This window comes from Pinus tabuliformis, chromosome 9 (assembly GCF_031772625.1).
Source record: "Pinus tabuliformis cultivar Carrire ecotype Pingquan chromosome 9, CPIR1, whole genome shotgun sequence".
Taxonomy (NCBI): Eukaryota; Viridiplantae; Streptophyta; class Pinopsida; order Pinales; family Pinaceae; genus Pinus; species Pinus tabuliformis.
The window spans coordinates 787,128,125-787,153,158 of record NC_142307.1 but is presented as its reverse complement, the minus strand read 5'-3'; the positions used below and the strand labels follow the sequence as shown (position 1 = coordinate 787,153,158).

General features: G+C 38.7%; 1 protein-coding gene across 2 annotated transcripts in view; it reads right to left on the bottom strand.

The window, feature by feature from the left end:
- Positions 1 to 24,825, bottom strand: part of LOC149151094 (uncharacterized) — a 75,874-nt gene extending 51,049 nt beyond the window's left edge. Inside the window, exons 1-2 of one of the 2 annotated variants that reach the window (XM_089439309.1) lie at positions 24,187 to 24,825; positions 23,344 to 24,090 (exon numbers count right to left, since the gene is read on the bottom strand). In XM_089439309.1, the coding sequence (XP_089295435.1) occupies positions 23,344 to 24,090; positions 24,187 to 24,576 (1,137 nt within the window). In that variant the 5' untranslated portion in view covers positions 24,577 to 24,825. The remainder of the gene's footprint in view (positions 1 to 23,343; positions 24,091 to 24,186) is intronic. The other variant, XM_089439310.1, reaches the window with a different exon arrangement.
- Positions 24,826 to 25,034: the final 209 nt, after the last annotated feature.

The following is a 25,034-nucleotide window of genomic DNA, read 5'->3' as shown; positions in this document are numbered from 1 at the left end:
AATAGTTGTGTTGATAAGCAACCAGAGGAGAGAAAGTACTGGCAGGAAGAACAGGATCGATCAGTAGTCAAGTAGGTTGAAGAAAGGCCATTCAACAGCAATCATATAGTGACATATAGCAAGTTATATAGGTCGTACAGATTTTTCTTGTTTTCTACACACATTGTACCCTCTATGCAAGTCACACGACTCAATTCTTGGGTGATTTGGCCAAGACGTATAGCTGCTAGGTATAAGCAGTCTATGGAGGTTTCCTTGTAAGCTTTGATTATGGAATCAAAGGCTAATTTAGAAGGAGAAATCATCTGAGCATGTGTGTACTAATTTATGCTTTTGTTATTTATTGTTTGCAAGCTATTGTGTAATTGTTGTTGTGTTCAAAAATTATATTTCTACATTAATTAAATTCTGCAATTGATTTAATTGATTGAGAACATAAGGACAACAGTCACATACAACAAAAAATTTACATGTTTCTCATAGTCAACCTTTGGGAGATGGCACAGATGATGGATCCTCTCAAAATGCAGGATGTGGTGGTCCATATCAATCCCTAGATGGTGGGATAAAACCAACAATTCAACAATTAGGATCTTGAGGACATGCGCCTAATGGAGTTGAATGTAGTCATGATGGACAATGAGACCATCTTGCAGCTGCATTAAGTGTTGCTCATAACAAAAGGACATCTTGGTGCCAAGAGCATGGCAAAAGGAGACCCGAATACTATATAGGTGCATCTAATAGAGATCATTCGTGACAACCCTGTTGATATCTCATTTAGTGAGGAGATGACTAAGGGCATCCAAAGAATTATTTTAAGATGGGGGATGCTCCATATAGATCCCTATGGATTGGATAATGAAGTAGCCTCTGAGAACTAGCCCCATCTACACCCACAAATGGCAAGGGGGAAATCTTCTTAGAAGAGCAATGAATGAGATATCAATACCTATCTTATCTAGAAGCAAAGTCCTCCATAATGTGGATCCTATATGTTGATGTTTGTAGCTCAGGCATGTACTACTGCATAGGCCTAAGTGTCTAGGAATGCAAAAGTAGCCCAAGATCTCCATAGAAACTTGCTCTAGTGTGAGTAAGTTGCTTTTGTAGCTTAGCCTAAGTTTTGACTTAGGAAAAGTGCATAATTGTTATGTTGGCTAATTGAGAAAAAGTAAACTTAGGAAAAGTGAAATATTTACTTTAATCATTATGTTTTAATCTCAACCCTTGATCTCAAGTAAGGTGAGATTTAATCTCAGTTGTCAATCACTATGGAGATTAGGGTTAGGGATTTAGTTCAATGTAAAGTTATAAAAGCGAGGCTAAGGAGAGTAAGAAGACACACCATACAATAGCACAAGATAGAGAGAGGCAGCTTAGTGAGAAGTGTGATACTCTAGTGCACCAGGTCCAAGGAAGCGCAGAAAGAGAGCTTGAAGATCCAAATCAACCAAGGAGATAGAGCATGGACCTATGGCCTAATCTGCTGGATTAGATCCAAAGCATTGCAATCTATAATTTTCTTAATTGGGCCATTATTCCAAGATGGAAACTCAAGTCAATTCTAAGTTTTTTAATGAAGAATTGTTGATGGGGCAGAATCTATTTGTGTCAATGTGATTGAGATGGGCTAATGTAGTTTTTTTTTCCACTAATTAAGTTAAGAACCTAGTTATGCTTTCATTCAGCAGATCTGTAATTTGCTAGATCAATTGATTCAAGATGCTCAAGACAGGGTTGGGGCACCTAGCTCTACATTCAGGCGAAGCAAACAACCACAGAGATACACTGGTTTTATGGCATTAAGGAATGAGGCTTAAGACTCAGATCCTTCTAGTTACAAGGAGGCAACCTCTCAACAGGTTTGGCGTGATGCAATGGTGGAGGAGTACTCTTCCATCATGCAGAACAATGTTTAGGAGATGGTGCCAAGGCCAAAGAGAAAATTTGTGATTAGATCCCGGTGGATCTACAAGATTAAACACGAAGCAGATGAGAGCATGGAGAAGTACAAGGCTAGATTCATAGCCAAAGGGTTCTCTCAGGTGGAGGGCATTGACTATGACGAGACTTTTGCACTCGTGGCCTGCTATTCGTCCATTAGGACCATTATAGCACTTGCAGCGCAAATGGGGTGGAAGATCCACCAAATGGACATGAAGACTACCTTCCTTAACAGTGTGGTTGAGGAAGAGATCTACATTAAGCAACCACAGGGGTTTGAGGCACATAGGAGGGAGACGTGTGCAGGCTCAAAAGGGCTCTATATGGGCTCAAGCAAGCCCCGCGAAGGTGGTACTCTCGCGTTGACAGCTACCTTTTTGGATTGGGCTTCATCAAGAGTGAAGCTTGTTGAGAAATCAATAAGGCAGCAATTAGGGTGATTTCTCTTTGCTTTGATAATTGCTTGTGAAGTTATGTTGGCTTCTTATTACTTTATTAGGTTATTTTCATCAAAAAATTACCAAAACCATAAACTATGAAGATCACACAAAGGTGATGAACACAAGATGTAGGCTCCAAGCCAAGGCGAAACCCCTCCAAGGGGAAAACCCAATAAAATTCTTCACTTCTTACACAATTGGATCAAAATGAGTAATCCAATACCCAAACAACAAAAACAAGACCTCCCACAAGACCCAAGTCAGCCCTCCTTTAAAGCTTTTCCAACAAGTCAAAGTCAAGTCAAGTCAAAGCCTTCCAAATATGGTCAAATCTTTGATTTCGGCCCCCCTACAACATATTTTCGAACCTACAGTGACTTCTGAAATTTTCGGCCCCTACAACAGCTACAGAACTTCGCAATTGTGAGAGAATTAGGGCAGAAACTCAACTTTTTGACCTTTGCATTCTCTCTCTTGTCTTCCTTAGATCTTCACTCTTCTTTCTAGGCTTCTTCCCTAGTATTTCCCTCTTTTCTTGGCACAGAAATCGAACTTGCTTGAGATACTCCAAATGAGGTTGAATTGTCCTCTATTTATACACATCCAGGAGGTCGAATGGGTCACTTCCAAGGCCGACTTGGTCTTGTGGGGACAAAATTGACATTTTTGACTCAAATAAAATTATTTTTCCACTTTCTTTTCAAAGTCCAAATGGGACTTGACTCTAGTACAATAATTTGACTCATGACAAATATTCTTTTGACTTAGAAAACCCTAGAAGCATGAAGAACATGCTTGACCTAATTAACAAATTGACTTGAGCATGAAACCCATGCTTGAAAAATAATATTTATTTTTCTTCTTTTGCTTTTTACATGAAATACATAATGATACAAATTATGAAGACCGATCCTAGTTACATTCTCCAATAAAGTTGACCCTAACCTATACTACATTGTGGTTGGGGGGCAGCCTCTCATTCTTGTGTTGTATGTAGATGACCTCATACTAATATGGGATGAGAAGCTCATCCGTGACTGCAAGAAGGATCTTGCCGCAAAGTTTGACATGAAGGATATAGGGCTCATGCACTATTTCCTTAGATTAGAGATTTGGTAGGGAGATGGACGAATTTTCTTAGAACAGGGCAAGTAAGATCTGGAAATTCCCAAAAGGTTTCGTATGCAAAATTGGAGGCCCATGGCCACGCCTTTGGTGACAAATTAGAGGAAGATAGATGCTAGTATAGCAGAGCAAGTTGATGTCACACTATAAATACAGTTGATTGGGTCGTTGATATACCTTGTGAACACATGACATTTTCTATGCAATGAACCAGTTGAGCCAATTCATGGTTGAACCTGTTAGAAAATCAGAAAGGCAGAAAGATTTTCTTATCTTGATAATTACTTGAAATGTATTTATACTTTTATTATCTTCTTCTTTAACTTCTTTTCATCAAGAAACTACCCAAACATAAATGCATGAAGATCAAAACAACAAGAACACAGTATGTAGGCTCTCAGCCAATGCAAAACCCCTCTCTAGGGGAAAACCCAACAAAATTATTCTTCTTCTGTAAGAACCAATTTAAAGTGAGACAACCAAGACAAAAACCTTCCTCCAACCAACAAGTCAGCGTCCAAGAATGACTAGTCAAACTCTAGTCAAGTCCTTCAATAGTCAACATAAGTCAAATACTTCAAAATAGGGTTTCGGCCCTCTTCCTTGCTCTAAAATTCCCGGCCTACAATAGCTTTGACCTGTAACTTCGCACTTTGCCTCAGACCTCTCGCACGTGTGGGAAGAAATGATGAAAATTCTGGTCTTCTTAATTGTTAGGGACTTCTTCCTTCTAAAATCGAGTTTCTTCTCCTCTTCTTCACCTTCTTCACACTTGTTTCTTCATCTAAAATTGCAGATTGAATCTTGTTTAGATAGATGATCACAATAAGTCAAATTCGTCACTAATATATAGGGGTCGAATCACCTTTATGAGGTTGACTTGCAATCTCTTGAGGCCGACTTGGTGGAGGAGTAATACATAACTAATTTACATTAAATATTTTTTCTTTCTTTGACATAATAAGCCCAAGAAGGGTCTAGAACATAATGACAAGGATGATGACTCGTGACTCAACCCTAGAAGCACTCAATGGTTGCTTTGACCTATCAACATAACCAAATGAGCATGAAACCCATGCTTATAAAAATAATTTTCTTTGATCTTTACAATAATTTTTATTTTCTTCTTTTTACAAGTACATAAGAATTACATCATGTTATGAGCCATACAACAATTATGAAGACCGATACTAGTTACATTTTCAACACTCCCTCTTAACTAAGGAGGTATTCATAATTGTTCAACTAGTACAAGGTTGACCTCAATTTGAAATGTTCCAAGAAGAGTACAACAGCATATACAATGCCAGATACCATCTAGGCCAAAATTGCCAACATATTAGTCCATCAAGGTACCATCTATACTTCTTGCCAAGGTACCAACTAAAAGTTCCAAGTGTCAAGACACTAATTCAAGGATCTAAGTGTCCTCTCCAAGACACTAATTCAAGGATCCATGCGTTATCTAGGCTACCTGCCAAGACACTAATACAAGGATCCAAGAATGAGGACACTAACTCATCATCCGGGATCCAAGTATCAATTACCAAGACACTAACTCATCAGGGGCCCCAATGTCATTCTAGACACCTACTTTATCACGGATCCCTTGGTGTCATCTAGGCCAATATATCAATTCAATAGAGGTTTATACATCATCCAGGCCAAGACACCACCACATCAGGGGATCTGGACATCATCAACCACCCTAGAAAGGGATTTTAATATCATCTAGATGTCCTCCCCAATACCATCATATAGGCTCGCAGCCTAAGGTACTCATCTCTCCCTCAAATCAGAGATCTCTATCAATTCAAGCATGCTTATCAAATATTCAAACTTCTCAGGGAGAGATCAACACATTAGCTACTTGTTCATCCAACAGAACATATTGTAGCTCCACGACCCCAACCAATACTGGTACTTATTATCAATATGCTAGCATAAAACATGGGGTCTTCAACCATTATGATGTTGCTTAAGTTATCTCAATATCCAAACAAATCTTGATGGAAGCTTCCTTTTCCAACCTCACAAGCACCAAATTCAGCCTCAACACTACTCAAAACAACTGAGTCTTGTTCTCGACTTATCAAAAATGACCACCATTAGTCTTTTAGCCATTCTTCAATCTTATAATCTCATTCTCTCCTCATGGCCTTCACAAGACATAAGGTTGTTAGTCCTAGCCTAGTGAATGACACATGAAGCAAAGAATCATGTCCTCCCTCTCAACTAGGGAGATTTGTCCAACATCAATTATTTTATTCTTCCAGCCATACAGGTTCTTTTTGCATCATCACATCATCAAAAAATTTTGACCTTCTGGAACATCATTCCTTTCACAAAACGACTTCAGCTTTCAATCATCAATGTAAACTTCAATGTCATCAAGGTTTCTACAGCTCCCTCTTTCCATCATGCTCATCATCATCAAAAAGTCATCATCAAGCACAAGGTAGGCTTACAACTTTACAACTTAGTACCTGCAAATCTCATCAACAAGTACAACACAAAAAACTATACATGTAAAAGAGCATGAAGTTAACTTTATCAATCTAGGGTTATTAAAACTTCAAAATTAAACCTTAAATATCAACATCTAGACCTTGTTAGGGTTTCAATCGTACAAAAGCATTTACAGCTAGGGTTTCACTTTCATGCCTAGGATCTTATATCAACCTCTACTAGGGTTTTGTCATAAACCCTAGATATTATCAAAAAACCCTAAAAAGCTAGGGTTTTATCAAAGTGAATAAATAGAAAAAGATAATACAAGTAGGGTTGTTTTTAATCTAGATATCAAACATCCTAACAATATATGAATCTTCATGATTCTATAGCAAAAACCCTAGAGATGAGAGAGCAATTTTAAAGACAAAATGATCGTACATTTTTATATGATAAGAACCTACTACAAATCTTAAAACATACCTTGAGTTGTTTCTTCTATAAACCTTGAAGGGCTCCCTCTCACCATAACAGTCTTCTTCAACAAAGCATCAACATTCTCATGGTCCATCTCCATATGAGTCTACTTTTATTAGAGTGCCCAAGCATTCAACTTGATTACCAAGTTATCATTCTTTCTATCATGTTCTTCATGGCATAAGATTAGTATATCTTTTCTAATTTTGCCTCCTTCATTATGTACCTGTAGCTTTCACTGACAGGTACCAACAAGCAAAATATACAAATACAAGAGTATGATCATGATTTTAACAATCTAGGGATACATTAGGGAGGGAGAATTCCTAGAGATTTCAGATCCAAACCTTAAGTCTTTTGATATTACTCTTAGAAACATCAACCCTACAGTTTGAATCTCAAATCCAATTCTACCCTCACTAGGGTTTGCCATTTCACCCTAGACTCTTTACAAACCCTGGAGACCAAAAGTTAGGGTTTCTATGAGGGAAGAGAATAGGGTTAGGGTTTTTCTTTAGGGTTTCTATGAGGGAATAGAATAGGGTTAGGCTTTTTCTTTAGGGTTTCCAAATACCAACTAGGGTTTACAAAAACTTAGATGCCAACAACCTCCAACAATATGAAGATTACAAACCCTAAAATAAATCCCAAAATCCTAATCCAAATTAGGTTAGACCTTATATGAAGAAAAAAATTATACGTAACTCAAGAACTACATACTTTAGTCTTCCAAGATTACAAGATGTCTGCTGCAAAGGTTTCTTCAAGATGCCATGATCTTCTTGCTTCTTTCAAGAGTGAAAGCTCCAAAGATGTCAAGGCCAAGGACTGCCTTCAAAGGTACTGCAACTTCATAATCTAACTCAAACTTCTGATGATTATACCATAGGTCACAAGACAACCTTTCAACCAAGCATACTTATTTTGCATTCTATAATCTGAGTGCTAATATATATGTGTCCTTCCCTCTAGTTAGGTCTTCCCATTATCACTTGTGTAGGATTATAGAGCATCCTTATAAATTCTTCAAGTCAACCTAGTTCCCTTACTAGGCTTCTTTTAATTGTTATATATATTTATGCTCTAGTTTCTTCACAAAGGATTCATAAAATGTCTTTCGAATCTCTTTAACATAGATGGATGCCTCTACAATCTATAATCTACTTCAATTTCGATCCTTTGTAATCCACTGGACACTACTGCAATCTCAAGTTTTTTATAATTCACTAAAAACTTCGGACCTCTGTAAAGTTACTATGCATGCAATCTTCATGCTTCAAAGATTTTCGGGTCTCCTGAAATATACCAAACTTCAAACCTCTGTAATTTTCAGGTCTTCTGAACTACCCGCAATTTTCGAGTGTCTGCCTGCAACTTCGGGTGTTTCTGCCTATGGTTAGGTGACTATGACACGAAAACTTAAGGAGCAAACTTCTTTTGTTGTACTTCGGATCCTCCTTCAAAATGATAATGTGGATGATCTTGGAGAAGTGTACAAAGTTTTGATTTCTTTGATGCCACGTTAGATGAGGTCTAGGTCTTCTTGAAACCAAGACTTCTAAATGATCCTTTATCAAGACTTCCTTACCTTCAAGAAGATGATGAGAACCAAAGATCTTCAAGCTGCCTTTTGCCTCTTCTACTTCACCTTTGCTCTGATACCATGCTAGAAAATTAAAAAGGCAAAAAGATTTTCTTATCTTTATAATTACTTGAGATGCATATATACTTTTATTATCTTCTACTTTAACTTCTTTTCATCAAGCAACTACCCAAACATAAATGCATGAAGATCAAAACAACAAGAACACAGTATGTAGGCTCTCAGCCAGGGCAAAACCCCTCTCTAGGGGAAAACCCAACAAAAATTCTTCTTCTTCTTTAAGAACCAATTCAAAGTGAGACAACCAAGACCCTTAGACCAAGACAAAAACCTTCCCCCAACCACCAAGTCAGCCTGCAAGAAAGACTAGTCAAACTCTAGTCAAGTCCTTCAATAGTCAACATAAGTCAAATACTTCAAAATAGGGTTTCGACCCTCTTCCTTGCTCTGAAATTCTCAGTCTATAGTAGTTCGGACCTGCAACTTCGCACTTTACCTCAGACCTCTCGCACGTGTGGGCAAAAATGATTAAAATTTCGGTCTTCTTCATTGTTAGGGACCTCTTCCTTCTAAAATCGAGTTTCTTTCCTCTTCTTCACCTTCTTCGCACTTGTTTCTTCATCTGAAAATGCAAATTGAATCTGCTTAGATAGATGATCACAATAGGTCAAATTCATATACAGGGGTCGAATCTCCTTTATGAGTCCGACTTGCAATCTCTTGAGGCCGATTTGATGGAGGAGTAATATATAACTAATTTACATAAAATAATTTTTCTTTCTTTGACATAATAGCCCAAGAAGGGTCTAGAATGTAATGACAAGGACAATGACTCATGACTCAACCCTAGAAGCACTTAATGGGTGCTTTGACCTATCAATAACCAAATGAGCATGAAACCAACGCTTATAAAAATAATTTTCTTTGATCTTTACAATGATTTTTCTTTATTTCTTTTTACAAGTACATAAGAATTTCATCATGTTATGAGCCATACAACAATTATGAAGACCAATACTAGTTATATTTTCAACAGAACCTACTAGAGTGCACTGGGTTGCTACTAAACATATCCTCAAATACCTCAGAGGCACAGTGGATTATGGATTGTTGTACAGACAGGTGGATGGAGTGAAGCTAGAAGGCTTCATAGATGCAAATTGGGAAGGAGGTTCCATGGACAGGAAGAGTACTTTAGGTTGCACCTTCAGTGTTGGGTCAGCGTTTGTTTCTTGGTTCAACGGGAAGTAGAGATCCATAGCACTAAGCTCAGTCGAGGCTGAATACAAGTCTGTCAGCTTGGCATCCTGTGAGGCTATCTGGTTGAGAAAGTTGCTTGTTGGGCTTTTCAATCAGAGGTTGGAGCCTACAATCATACATTGTGACAATCAAAGCTACATTAAGCTCTTTGACAATCCAGTGTTCCAGAGGGGCAAGATCAAACTTCAATACATTCCTACAACAGAGAAAACAGTAGATATATTGACAAAGGATTTGCCTAGAGGGAGCTTTGTCCATTTCAGGGGCAAACTGGGCGTAGTTCAGAACACCTTCATCTCTAAGAGGGAGTGTTAAATGAAGTTAGAGGAAGGGTTCAGCCAAATTTATCTAGTGCAATAAATTTGGCAAAGGGACCCATAAGTGAAGCTAAGGCACAATCTTACTTTTTTCTTAATTTTGACTCGAGAAATTTTAATTTTCCTACAGTCTCAAAGTAAATCAATCTCAGTCGTCCATTGAGATTTAATCTCAGCCGTTCATGGAGGATGGAAGGCCAAGTCGACTTTATAAGGAGGAAAAGGGTGCAGACTTGGCTCAGTACGCACTAGATACTTGGTGGCAAAAGACAACAAGAAGAGAACACTTTAGGCTAGAGTTTCAGCGAACTAGGGCTTCAGATTAGCGCAAATACAGAGAGAAAGAGAAGTTGTTACCATTTTAGATCATTTTCTAGCCAACACGAACTTCAACCAAGGGCCATATTTAGTGCGCAAAAGGTTGTGCAAGCTTTTACGAGTCCGTACAGTGCACAAATTGACTAGGCCGAGAGGCTGAGAGAATGTGTAATAGCGTCTTGATGAATTTGTAGAGACAAGGGAAGTTTTCCCTTCATTGTGAATTTTTTCTCAACAACATTTTCGCTAAAACAACCTATAATAAAGGCCACCAAGTTTGCAATTTTTCCCCTATTGGGGTTTCTTGGGTAAATTTGTTGTGTGTGGTTTTATGGTGTGTTTGTCTTCATTTGTTCCTTATTTCCGTTGCATGCCAGTTAGTAAAGTCAGTATGTTTGTGGGTTAAAGTTAAAGTTCAGTTTTCAGCTCTTTGCTTAAGTATAATTCATAGATTAGATAGTGAGTTTTATGAAAACTAACACTCATCACCCCTGAAAAATGGATCCCTAATGCCCTTGAAGATGTGCAAAAACTAAGACATGGCATTTGTTCCTCCTGCTGTGTGGACCATTTTGGATATAATGCATTTCCAAAACAATGTAATGCTCCTCTTTTTTTGCTACTTGGAACCTCGAATACCTGTTGACCAACTTTGACCGGTCATATCTTCATAATTCCTTCACAAAATGGAAAAAAATCCACATGGCATGTCATCCTCTCATCGAGCTCTGCAATCTAAGACCACTTTACATTGGGAAATGTGAATTGTGTTGAGAACCATGAGATGTCGTTGATTGTGAGACTACCATGTCTAAGAAACATCTAAGGGATACTACACCAAACCCAAGACCACCTACAAACTCAACAAACTCATAACCACGTGGTAAGACATAAGTTCACCTGACATGAGTTGGACTAGACCCCACACTGGTGATCACTCCTACAAAAGCAAGGCTCCTCTAAAACCATGAGTCCTCATGTAATCCCATCAAAGGTAGTCTAATCCTATTCAAGACGAAAGGGACAAAAATGAACTCAAGAGGATCAGCCATGATCCAACCCAACAAGGTCTAAAATACTTGGTATAAGGCCTCATGTGATTGTTACATGGCTTTAACTTGTGACATTGGACTTACAATGGTGGTAAAATATATTATAAAAATCTATATATACCCCTATTGACATAAGGCGTAATTGGCCTTAACCGAGTTAAAGGAAGAAAAGAGAGTGAAAGACGGGATGAGCTAGGAAAGACAGAGGGTGTAGGCATTTGTGTATTCAGCATTAAAATGAATCATAGTGCGTGATTTATTGAATGCGCAAGGAGGTAAGTTGGGGGGAAGGAAGATGAGAATCTTGTAGGGTGAAATCTAGGAAAGGGCAGGTGAAGATGAAGGCCAAAGGGAAATTAGAAGTCTAGATTTGAGGCATCCTTTACAATAAAAGTTGGCACCACCAAACTATAAAGTCCTAAGCACACGGTGGTAGCTTAAAGCAACTCAGGAAGGCTACCCATTGTCACCTCAATAGCTCTTCCTCTCTCTTTAGGTTGGAACTTCTCCAACATAAGGGGGGTATTCCTAAGTAGGACTACTAAGGCTATGAAGTGGAGAATCTAGGTGATGTTTAAGGAGTAAGCCTTAGCAAAACAAAGGTTGTAGTATAGATGGAAAATGAATGGTGTGAGAACAAAAAGGTAATAGAAAATCCCAAGACTATAGCCTACCAAATCTTAGGCATAATGGAGTCAAAGAAGCATGGATCTAAGAGGGTGAATGCATGAATGTGTAAAGAAAACAGGGCTTGACAAATCACCCTTAGCTTACCGAAAACTAATGCAGAAAATTCACCTTGGAGAGCTAGAAGTGCTACTCTAAAACAACATTATGAAGGTGATGTTATATTATTTCAAGTGTGGTTCATCGTCAAGACTAAGATGGAGAGTCTCATCTTGGCAGGAGAATAAATTCTCACATTACATTATCCAAATGATAGATACTCCATTACAAGGCCTTCAGAACAAGTTACAAGGGTTTTTCTACAATAATAAACAACATGTGAAAGAATTGCAAGCATAAAGCCTCACATAAAGTAGAATCAATACCTCCAATCTTCCATTAAGCTATAAAAAACGATGTACAATGTAGCCCAAGGGAAGAACTCCTCAATCCCCAAGTTTCCAACAACTACAATGGGGAAAAAACTCCTCTTCATAGAGGGAGTTACTTCTCTCTTCTAATATAATCCATTATTTGCCCTCAAACAATCGTTGACAATATCAAATGGTATGTGGACACTAGCCTCTCCAAGAAAGCTCACCCCATCCAAAAATAAAATGTAGTGTGCAAGCTATCCTCAAAAAGAGAAAGACCACCTAAAAAATAAGCCTCCTACCATGTCAAAATGCTAAATAGTAAATTGGTCCACATACAATGAGCCCTCCACTAGCTCAACAATACATAAAATAATCCTTGGCATGGGAGGATGTACTCAAATGTCCACCTAGAAGGGCTCACTAAGTGCACTCTCCAAGATGCATAAGTGATTAAGTAATAAAATACTTCTCCTAAAAGAATGCTCCATAACCAACATCCCAAAAATAGCAAGGGGTCCACAAGATACATGTAAATACAATAAAATAATGCTCTTCAAGTAACCACTTTCATAAGTCAATAAATGATAAAATAATGAAGTAGTTACATCCTCCAACATGCAAGGCTCCATAAAATAATAAAATATACTCCTCCATATGTGCACCCTCCAAGAAGAAGAGTGAGAAAATAATAAAATAATCTCCCTAGGAGAATGCTCCATAACTTCCTCCAAAAATTGTAATGTATACCATAAAGTACATAAAGATGTGTGTAATAAATATCCTCCGTGAAGCACATGTGGGTCTCATGAGAGGCACATCCATAATCACAAATGAACAAGTTGTGCAAGAACCAAGTCAACAAGGAACTTCTTCCCACATGTGGACACAAAGTAGGTCAGTCCCACTAACTCCATAGAAAAGTGTGCAACATGCCAAATAGGTGGAGCACTTCACATGTGTTATAGACCAAAGGTCTTGGGACCTTAAACAACTTCTTAAAAATAGAGAAGTGTTGCCTCCAATGTGCAATAATCTCATTCCATTAAGTTTGACAAAACCAACTCCTCCAAATAATCATAAAATATTCTATGAGGTGGTTACAACTCATAAATTATGCAAGTGGACAAGATAAGGACCCAGCAAATTCTCTCCAATGTGCAACCATCTCAATCCTATTAGGTTTCACCAAATTAACTTCCCAATAAAATATTTCAAGGGGAGTAGAACTCATTAAATAATGTGCAAAGACCATGTGTTGTTTTCAAAAAACCATCAACTGATTTACGAAAACCATGTGCACAAGAAAAGTGGACCCTAGAGAAGTGTGCTATCCTCTCCAAAAATAGTAATCGTATACAAGCATGCCTTGGGATCTATGCCAACGGGAGGAGCACTCCACATAAAAACCTCAACTAACCTCCAAATAAGTGTAAAATGATGCCAAATGAAGTAAGGCACTGCACCTATTGAGTCAACATGTGTGCACAAAAGCTAATGTTCTAATATAAACATAGGTACTTTGAAATAGTCATTGAATAGTTAAATCACCATGAACATATGTGCCAATGAGGGGTGCACTCTATTAAAGTGTTGTAGCATGCAACTAAAAGATGTTCTCCCTAGAAAAACCCCCCAACCATGATACCAACAAACATAAAGCCCAACCTAGGGCACGCCACTGAGGGACTAATACATCATTGTACATCATCTAGCCTTAGAAAAGGCTATATCACCAAAGTATCTGTAGTAACCCCCCTTTCTAACTCAAAATTAGGAAAATGTTCATCAACAAGGGTATTAATCATCATCAACACATTTCCACCTAAGTGGTGCCTAGTAAATGTTACAATGCAAAGTTATATCACCTAGGAAAACCACACAAAGGCAACATGCATCACCCCACCACATCAACATCATAGGAGAGAGAGACAAAAGAAAGTGTTAACCTCATCCAATCAAGTGTGCCCCCCATCACACATCGAAAACATGAGAACCATGTAGAACAACCCCTCTTAGTGACAAACTCACATTATAACATCCACATACCTAGTCACTAGGATGTGCTTCATAAAGAAAAAAGCATCCATGTGTCAAGAGAGTAATCCATCAAGCAAGGCATGCAAGTAGCACCAAAACAAAGACCATCCACCAAGAAGAGAAGTGAAACTCCTCAACCAAAGATTTGCAATGCCAAGAAAAGAAGAAGCTCAACGAAGATATATCTCCCCCAAGGAACCACAAGCAAACTCCATCAAATGTGATGAAAATCAAGATGTGTAACCTCATATTATATGAGGTGTAATAGTATCATAGCTTGCTCTTTGCCATGACATAGTCCAACACACTGGCCCCACCACTATGAAGGAAATAAGTGTACCTATGGAACTCTAAGTAATACAAGAATCCATGAGATGATAAGATCATGTGATTCACCAAGAAGGGGAGGGTGTCTCCCACAGGTCGTAACAAGGTTGGAACCATAGGTGTAAATTCGTTGCACAACAACGATAGTTGGGACTATCTACCCAAAGAGGCAAAGCACATCCTCTACCCAATCATATATTGTCATATGTAAATTCCCATTATGGGCATTGAAATAACCCAAAAGAATGCCATCTCCTTAGGAGGAACACTAAGAGACCTCAGGGTAAAGATCAAGAAAGGGGTCACCAATGGAATGCAGTGAAAACTTGAGGAGACACAGAGGAAGTAGCAAATGGTAATGGAAACATCACAAAGAGATGGGGTTCTGCCCCGCTGAATTGAACTTGTGTGAAACTAGAGTGTGCGTTGGAAACCACTACTATCACTCTAGACTAGAGACTATGATGAATGAGGCAAATCAAACCATTGAATCCCAAATCCTACAAACCTCCATGTACCATGTCTAAAAGTGTATGTCCAATGATATCCCAAAATAGGTGATACGGTCCTCTAGGGGTTGTCATGTGCCTTAGTGAGAAAAAATGTGGTGTCGTGTGGCAAGCACGTCTCAAAAGGTGCTAGGTGAAGGACACTTGGAACCATTGTAATTCCAACATGCAATAGAAATAATCGCCCTGCCCCAAATTCTTAATATGTTGTAATCTTCATTCCACTAGCCACAAAAGTGACCAACCTACAGTTGGGGAATCCCATATAATAGCCCAAACATTACCAAACATGGCCCACTTAATCTCCTTCGTAGTTGCGGCTAACTATGTTCTAGTTGTCCTAAGTTCGTCAACATGCATCCAAATATTGATCTTCATCAAGATAGATCCTACTAGGAAAGAAGGGAGTTGTTTCTTGGTTCTTAAAACACAAAGGCTGTCGCTGTCCTCAAGGAAGCTAAACTAAATAATGAGGATGAAATTGGCAATCAACCTAGCCCCTTCTAGGTCAATATCTTTCAGGTCAAGAATTTCTTGAATGAGAGATTAGCCCACCTACAAAGGATTAAAAGGAGGAATAAGACCCCAAAACATGAGGTTGAGTTCTTTTGAGCGCCTAACCCTCACTTCCTCAAACTTCACTTGGGCATCCAGCTCAACAAAAAGAGGGTTTTCTACCCCTTAACAACCCAAAACCCAAGAACAATTCTCAATATCTTCCTAAACCAATTGTTGGTGCATTGTGATAAGTCTACAAAAACATCGGAAGACACTACGAATAACAAGGTCATGCAAATGATGATCCTATGAAGGTCAATAACAGGCTGACATCCTTCCAACGAGCTATCCTTCTATGCTTTGATATCTAGTAACAAAGAAACCACAGTGGTGCAAGAAGAATTCAGTAACATAGATGTTAAAAATAAAAAGAGGGAATACGATTCATTGATAACATATTAGACATAGTGATTTGACTTCATTACCTGCAAGAAGGTTGTAGAGTGCAAGTGGGTGCTGAAGAAGAAGCACAAAGCAAATAGCTCAACCAAAAGATATATGGTGAGATCAATAGTGAATGAATAATCCAAGGAAGAAGGAATCACTTTCAAAGAAAAATTTTAACTAGTTCCAAAGATGATGTCAATTCAACTTTTATTGTTATTGTCAAGTAATCTTGACTAGAAAGTATATTAGATGGATATGAAAATAGCATTCCTGGATGACAAGTTGAAGGAAGGGATCCTTCAAGGTGAAGGGGAAGGGGCAACGAGTATGGACGTTGCAGAAGCTGTATAGACCAAAACAATGGCTTCAACAATGGTAGAAAAAGTTTAGTTATGCTTCAAACTGGTTTTCCCTGATGTAATATTGATCCTTTCATTCATTGTACCATTAAGGGAGTAGTTGCTATATACACCAAGAGTGCATGGCTCCCACTAATAAGTTTCTACAATCCTTTACTTGACAATAATTCTCTCTTAGCCCATACAATTAGGCTTCTATAAGCCTTAGCCAACTCCACATATCAGCATTATCTTCAAAAACCTTTTAGCTGCAAGTTTGGGCCAGTGAGCAAACCTTCCTGGTAGCACCCATAAACCTTCTCTCTAAAGCACCTGCAAGCCTCTCCTTGCAACACCCTCTTACTCTCGTTTGAAGGTATCTTCAGAGACTGCCAATTCAAGTTGCAGATATTCTCAACATTTGCACCGACAATTTACACACATCAAGCTGCAAGTCTTCCTTGTGAAACTTCAACTAGATGCAACAATAACGTTGCAAATTCCATGAAGACTGCACCACAATAAAGACCACAAGCTTCTGTTGTGGATCTGTAGCATAAGCACGACTGCAACTCCCACCACAGATCTTGAAGACATCTACAACTGTCAATCCAAAGGGATTGTAACAACTTCCCCATAAAGTCTAAAGTTGCAAATCCTGGTTGTGAAACCCCAACAGACTACAATCGCATAATGGACAGAGCAAAGAGAAGCATCATTGCAATAAACAAACAACAATAGCATCGACAACATACAACCAACAATGACATATAATATTAAGACAATCCATTGTGGCACAATGAAAGATGGCCATCATAGTAATCATTATGTAAACAACATAGATGATGAACTGTTGCAGCTTCCAGATGTTATGCAATTGAAGTGCCAATGGTTCCAATTGATGGTTAGAACTTCTTCACCTATGTGTTTATTGTATTGGCATTATTGCATTGTCATTTGAATCCCTTGTGTACAGGCTCTCTCTCTTGCATTCTCAAGCATTGAACACCAGCAAGACTAAACTTACAGCAACTTGACATCGACTGTCAAGCATCTCCACTCTCACAGTCTCACAAGTTCATACTAAATTTTCCAGAACACCCTTCATATGCCTTTCTGCACAAGGTATCTCTAGTCTTATAAGTCATAGAGTTATGATCATAGTCTGTGGCCCAATATTCTCTAAATTCAGTATGACACTCTGAAACTGCACTGTATTGTAATTGATATTGCAATATCAATTGAGCACTATTTGAGATATTTGTCGATATTGTTTATTTAATATTGTCAGTTTCTTGTCCGTTGGGATGTACTAGTTTGCTAACTACAATTTGACAGTTTGACTACGACTTTCATGCTAATTCATATATACCATCTTGAATCCTCAGTTGTCCAATAAGCTTACATATGGGTGCTCAGATCACATGCATAGGGATGTGGATAGGAATGTGCCATCTTGTCCACCTTGCCAGTTTACCAAAGGAAGTTTGAAGAATATAAGACTATATAGCTTTTGCTAGTACCAAATGGACCTTGGGTTGACATCACTATGGAATTGGATCTTGTGCTGGGATTGCCCTGGATATAGCAAGGTAATGGTTTTATTTTCGACATTCTATACAGATTTCTAAAATGGCCCATTTTGTTCCATGTAAAAAGACTAGTGCTGAAACAAAATAGGTGTGCTATTTTTCAAAAAAAATGTTGCATGCTCTGCAAAATTATTACTAATGACAGGGATACTAATTTCTTAATAATTTTTGGAGAACTTTATGCCAAAAACTAGAATATAAAATTCAGTATAGTTCCGCCTATCATCAACAAAGTGAAAGACGAGGAGGAAAACAAAACTGTCAAGATTTTGTCGTGGAGTATAACTCAAAAATAACCGAAACAGTGAGATCTAGCTTTGCCACAAGCCAAGTTTGTTCCAATGTAAACAATTCCATGGATCGGTAAAATGCTTACAAAAGAAACCCAACACAGTTTCTAGATTTAATGCTAAGTTGCATCATGCATGGAAAAGCTTACATATTTGTGGAATTTTTAAGATGTCAGAACTCAGATACAGGGAAACAATCTAAAAAAAAAATTGCAAAAAAAAAAACATGAACCAGAAACATAGAAAATTCAGATTTCTGAATGTATTTTTCTCCAAATCGTGCTTATAAATTCAGAAATGCAAACTCCTATGAGAAAGTTAAATTCTTGTGTTTTAGGATGGGGGAAGGGATATTTTATAGGCAAAAGTTAGGGATTTAGGGCCTTGCAATTTGCCATTTTTCATTTATTGTTTATGATTTTTTATGTGTTTTTAAATCAAATGGCTTTTCTTGGAAGATCTGCCATCTTGATGTTTCCAGCTACCAAAAACAGATTTAAAGCAGATCCTCTGGTGAATCCAAATAGGAAATGTATCTCAAGATCTGCATTGGCACCAAGGGAGGACCAAAGTTTTCACAAGGCCACCAAGGTTTTGACAAACCAAAGAATGCTGTGCCAAGCTCAAGAGACCATGCCAAGCATCGAGGACACCTGCCACGTGGAAAGACTTGAGCAGGAGGAATCATGCGCTCCAATCAGGTATATTGTGCAAGCATCTGAGGAAGTCTCAACACTTGTAATGAATTGCAATCCTGTTTGTACCATTTTTGTAACCGACTTTGGGGTGGTTTAGCGTGGTCCCCATGGGGAACACCTATAAAAAGATGTAAGAAGAGGATGATAATGATGATTGATTGTGAGAAATTAGTAAAGAAGAAGAGTATAGAATCTTTGCGTTGTCTCTGTGGAGCTCACACGTTTTGTAATGAAGAATGTATCTGGGGTTCTGTCATATAAAGATCCTAGTTCTGAGATGAATTAATGAAAGATCTATCTAGCTTTGACTTCTATGAGTCTTCCACGTGATGTTCTTTACAATATTTAGAATATTAACACCATCTTTAAGGGATCTTTAATGAATCTTTATATAAATGTTTAAGATGTGAATGTCTTGCTTCCATGTTAGAGTGCTTCATCCTTTGCACAGAATCATCATCAGATGGTTCTGCAATTCCTGTAAGTGTCGCAGGTGAGACCTTATCCAGCCTCTGGAGATTGAAAATGCCAATTCTTATAGGGTTTTGTTGGCTAGGGAGCTTGAACCCTGGGTCTGATCCCCATGCCAACAACCTGGATCTGCAGAAACGCAGATCCTAGATCCTCAATAGGTGGAACCAGTTACAAAGATATAATAGAATTATAGAGATGCTGACAGATTTTCATAGCACATCCAAGAAATTCAAGTACAGATGAAGCCAAACTTACACTGGACAAATGGAAAAATAAAAGAGACAGGCAAATCATCATAGGAGGGAAAAAAATTCAGGAAGGAGAACTGATGATGGTGTATCTCCAAAAATACTGGTTTCCCTAGGGTACTTATAACAAGTTAAGATAGAAAAGGAATGGGTCATGTAAAATTCTAAAGTGAATAAATGAAAATGCATAGTTAATCGACCTGTGGAAGGGTTCAGCATAAGTCCAATCTTCAATGTTTTCGATATTTATATATATGGATTGGAACAAACAATTGCAAGAGACAAAAGGAGAAGAAATTGAATGAATTATGGCCAACAAGTTGATAACTACACAAATAGGAAATTATAAACTTAATTTAGTCAAGTGGAAAGCATTACCTAGCCCAAGGGGTTAGCTCACCTAGTAATTGCCAGTGTTGCATGGCTTTTGGCTAGATCCATGCTAGCAGGTGCTTGCTTTGAAACCCCCTGGATGAGGAGCGCTAGTCTACACCAACAGGTTTACTAGGGATGGGAACCATGAATGTGGGGAAGCATCCCTTGGGTTTCCCATGAGGTTTTCCTTGGGAAAAAAAGGAAAGTATTACCAGATCCAGACAAGACCTGGATAACTGAGAGAATTATAAAATATAGTGACTGTGAGAGTAATTCCACTGGCACAAAATAAAATAATTCATAATTGTTTCACTGAGTCTGAACCAGAAGGTTCAAAGTTTTCAGATACAGAGAGGATGATATATATACAAAAAATGCATAACTCTTTCTGCTGTTAACCTCATACGTAATGCCCTTTTGTGTCATGTTTTTTTGTAGGAGGCAGCATCTCAATAAGGGTATTATTCTCTGCTGTTGCAAATGGAGTTTTTCCTTTTTGCTCTCCTGGTAATAAATAGGAGTTTAGAGATATCAACCATGTCTGGTATTACTGCTGTGTAATATTCCCTATGGATTAATTGCCCGGGGGGGCAGAGTAGCCTATTCAACCCCATACGCTATAATCATTGATAAAGGGGGAAATCCATTATCCAATGTTTTGGGGCAACATTGGGTAAATTTTGGGGTAGCTGGGGCAAAAAGCCCAAATTGGGGGCTACACTTGTAACCCCTCACATTAGATTAAGGAAGAAAGAGCCCCATGAGGAATCTATAAATAAAGGAGAGATGGAATCATTTTCTCATCATCAAATTGGATTGGATTATCTCTATTTTCTTTAAGCCTGGGGCTCTGAGGGTTTTAAGACCCCTTATTCATTTGTCTAGTTTCGGTGGAGGTGATCCCACCCTAGCTAGTCTCTACTGATTTCAGTGGTGAAAGATTCCACCCTAGTCAGCCATCTCTCTTCATCAATTCTCTGTTATCAATCATCTAGGGCAAACCTTTGACTGTTTATTTGGCACATTAAAAACATTTCCGATCAGCTTGAAGGATTCGGTAACTTTCCATCCAAGGTCTGAGACTATCTAAAGGCAGCAAAGGAACAGTGCAAGTTAACAGAAGTCATAATTGAAGATCACTCCCTTTCCAAAGTCGCTGTTGGGAACAGCGAGGTTGTCCAGGAGAAGTCTGGGTCAGCAGACCAGTAGTCAGCCCTCTAGGGCTGCAGCTACCCACAGGAAAATCAGCCGTACCCTACTACAATAAATTGTTCAAAGACTGCAGCTATCCCAGTAGCACAGTTAATTACAGCGAGGTGGACCAGGCAAGTCTGAGATCAGCGGCCTAGTAACCAGCCCTTCTAGTGCTGCAGCTACCCACAGGAAAAACAGCCAGACCTTATTGCAATCAATTCTTCTAGGGCTGCGTCTATCTTCAGGCAACAACTCGGACCCTATTGCAAATCAAGGACGGATTAGGGCTCTCTGCAACCAGTCAAGTTCGCGGTGAGGTAAGGAGATAGCTGAATACCATGCTTGGAAGCAAACCCAAAAGCAGCCTCCGCTGGACGCATATCGCGGCGTTTCCTTCCAACCATTGGCATTCATCTAGCAACTAGCAACTAAGAGTAAAAGCAGATGCCTTGGCATACTATTTTTTCCTAACATGGGAACTATACCTGCATAGCAGAGACTTTCCAACTAGTGTACAATCTAGGATGTTTGGGGCAGCAATCTTTGGCACAGTCACAGCACCTACAACAGTGAAACAGAGAAATCCGGACAGTAAGAGGAATCTACCAGCCCTTCCTAACAAAGCAGTGAAGTCCAGCAAGCCTTGCACAGGGTAGTTTACAGTCAATCATTAAAGAATAGTAATGTTTACAGATTGGCATCAGGGCAGTAATTTCTCTAGTAATTAATTAGGGCTGTCCTCATTGTGCAACAGCCATAGTAAAACTTGTAAATGGAATATGCTGTTGAGTGGAGTTTACTGTTGTCATCATTGTATCTTATTGTTTAAGTTAAAGGTTATTGTGAATTCTGATTATATGTTTTGAAACCTGAAGGGCAAAAATCCCTAAGAATATTGCATGGTCTCTCTGCCATATACTATTTTTTTCCATTGCCTGTGCAAATCTGGTTTTTCAGAACAAAGTGGTTGTTTGTTGTCGGATGTTACACATGCGAGACAAGGCTAGTTTGTCTATGGCTACACAACAAGGAATTTCCAATCCCAACAGCTGCTGCATCATTTAGAATATTAAAGGGTTTAGTAAGTACCAGATTTATACTGTGTTAGCAATAAGAAGATTTAGAATGTTTAGCTAGCTGTTTTATTCCAATCTATTGTATAAAGGCCAACAGCCTATGTGAATTTTTATAATAAATGGATTTTGAATGCACGGAGGATGTACGCTTCACTGTCTTTTATGTCTTTTTTCTTTCTCCCCCTTCTGCATGCTGTAACTTGATGAATTCCAACATGGTATCAAAAAAAATGTGATCCATGAAGCTTAAGTGAAAGTGAGTCTAGATCAAGAGGCTGAGGCATTGATGGCATTTGTTGGGCCTAGGAGAGTAGTGGAAAGTTCCATTCTTTGCAAATAAAGACAAAATTTCATTTGGTTGAGAAGGGTTTATTGAAGGAAGTTAACAACAAAGAGCTGAAGTCTACTGAAGATTGAGCTTCTGCAGACTGAAGCCAAGCCTTTTCAACTGAGGAATTAATAAAGAAACATGACCGGTATTGAGCCTTGACGATAAGTTTTACCCTAAAATGAACGAATAGAAGTAACTCAGAAAGGAAAAAAGGTTACCTAGAAAAGTCTTTGAAATGACTCCATGTGCAACTATTAGGTATAAGGGAACACAAGTAGCATTCAAAAAAGGTTTTAGTTAAGTGAGTAGGCTGTTGTGTCTAGGCTACAGATTTTGCCTTTGGTGGAGAAAGAGATGGAGATCCTGTCTATGGAGAATCCTGTAATGGGATTTTCTGATAAGTTACATCTAGTTTCAAGAATCAATGATAGGGGAGTAAACTATCGCTTAGTCCTTAATTAGGGAGAGAGACTGGCGTATAGAGTTAAAGTTGTACATCTGGCATAGTCCATAACTAGACTTAAGATGTGGCAGTTTAGCCAGTGCTCAACAGATTTAGAATGTATGGCAGTTTAGGGAGTACAGGATTTATTCTACGTGAAATGCACCTAGATTTAACATGCTAACTGCAAGTAGATTTGGAATGTTTAGCATTTCAATAAGTATTTAATTTAATCTATGTTAATTGCCACCAGATTTTAAATGTTTAGCCAGCTGTTTTATTTCAATCTTCTGTATAAAGCCCGCAACCTATCCGAATTTTCTGAACGATGGGGCTTTGATTGCAAGAAGTATATGAACTTAACTCATATTATCTCGGAGTATTGTAACATGGTAAATTCGAACAGATTATAAAATCAAAAACTGTCACCTTACCTCCGTAGCAATCGATGATTCTTCTTCATTGGCAACAGACATCTCTGCGCTGCTTGAGGTCTCTTCTTCTTCATCAACAAGAGATCTGTGATTGGTAGGCGTATCAACGGCATCATCGACATACGATGAACTATCTTCTTCTTCATCAACAAGAGATATGTGATTGGTAGGCCTATCAACGGCATCTTCGAGATATGATGAATTATCCTCTTCTTCTTCTTCTTCTTCTTCTTTAACAAGAGATTTGTGATTGGTAGGCATATTAATGGCGTCTTCAACATATGATGATTCTTCTTCTTCTTCTTCTTCCTCCTCCTCCTCCTCCTCCTCCTCCTCCTCGGCATTAGGTTCAGGTACCATCACCGATACAAGCGAGTTCCGATCGCTCCCAACATCTTCTTCCACAGAACAATCTGCATGGAATGGCTTTGTCAGACCAGGAACTAGAACAGGAACCCCACTAATAACCTCTCCTCCTCCTTTTTCATCAGTGCCAGGAACAAGAACTTCAGCTGTACCATCTCCAATGGGGTCTAGTGTTTCTATCATTGTTTCAGCAAATTCGCCTTCTGTTGCTTCTTCTGTTATTGTTTGAGGATGAAAGGAATCCCAGTCCTCTGAAACGACAATAGTGGCAGTAGTATCCCAGGTTTCGAATATCCGATCTGGTCCCGGCTGCCATTGGATCTCCCCCAGCTTATTTGTGAGGATGAATTTGAAGTAAATTCTCTTTCCCACTGGAATATCCTACACACAACACAATTACACAAATTATACTGAAATCGATGCTGTGAGTAGGTGAGTTTTTTAAGAATAGAGACTGGTGATATTCTGAGGTATTACAAGAAGAGGAGTTGTCCAGAGATGACCAGAAGACCAAATCATAGGAATCGCAGCCTGAGGATCCCACGATCCCAAACACTCGTTTGTCCCAACCACACTGAATTGCTCGCCAAACATGCATTCCTTCTGCAACAAAATCTTCACTTGCACAAACTTCTTCTCGTCCTTCTTGTCCGCCTCAGCCCTGGCCTTAGCCTTGATCTTGAATCCTTTACTTTTAGAGTAGTGTGAGCACGTCCATTTCCGAATGGCCGATGAAGAATGAGGAGGAGGAGAGACTAATAATTTGGGAATGAAAATTAGCAGCGGATTGAAGGGTTTATATTTGGGCTCTTGCTTGGCAAGTGGAGCAATAGCGTAGAATGTGGTTGCACCTGCAAACGCTTTCATCTTCTTCCTCTTCCAGACTGATAACAAGCGACTCTGTCGTTGCTCATTGCTGCTGTTAACTAATAACTATAAAACTGGTACTTACTTGTTACCCACTAACAGAGAGGTGAGAAGGATGAGCCGATGTCCCTCATCCCTGATTCTTCTTTTTGTAGTATTATGCTCAAAAGCGCGACCGTCATACGTTCCACGTTTATCCAAAAGTGCATATTTCACGAGAGGAGGTTACTCTGAATGCGATTTACCCATTTGTATAAGGGTTTTTCAATGTTCCCATCCTGTTATCAATGCACTTGGAAGGTTTGGTCTTTAGTTATCCGAACCGGTAATAAAAATGGGTTCAATTAGAACCCCTAAAAAGGAAAGGGAGATATAGATTTAATAAACTGGCTTTATTTATAAATGCTAATTTTATTAGCTAGATTAAAAATGGGTTCAATTATAACCCCTAAAAAGGA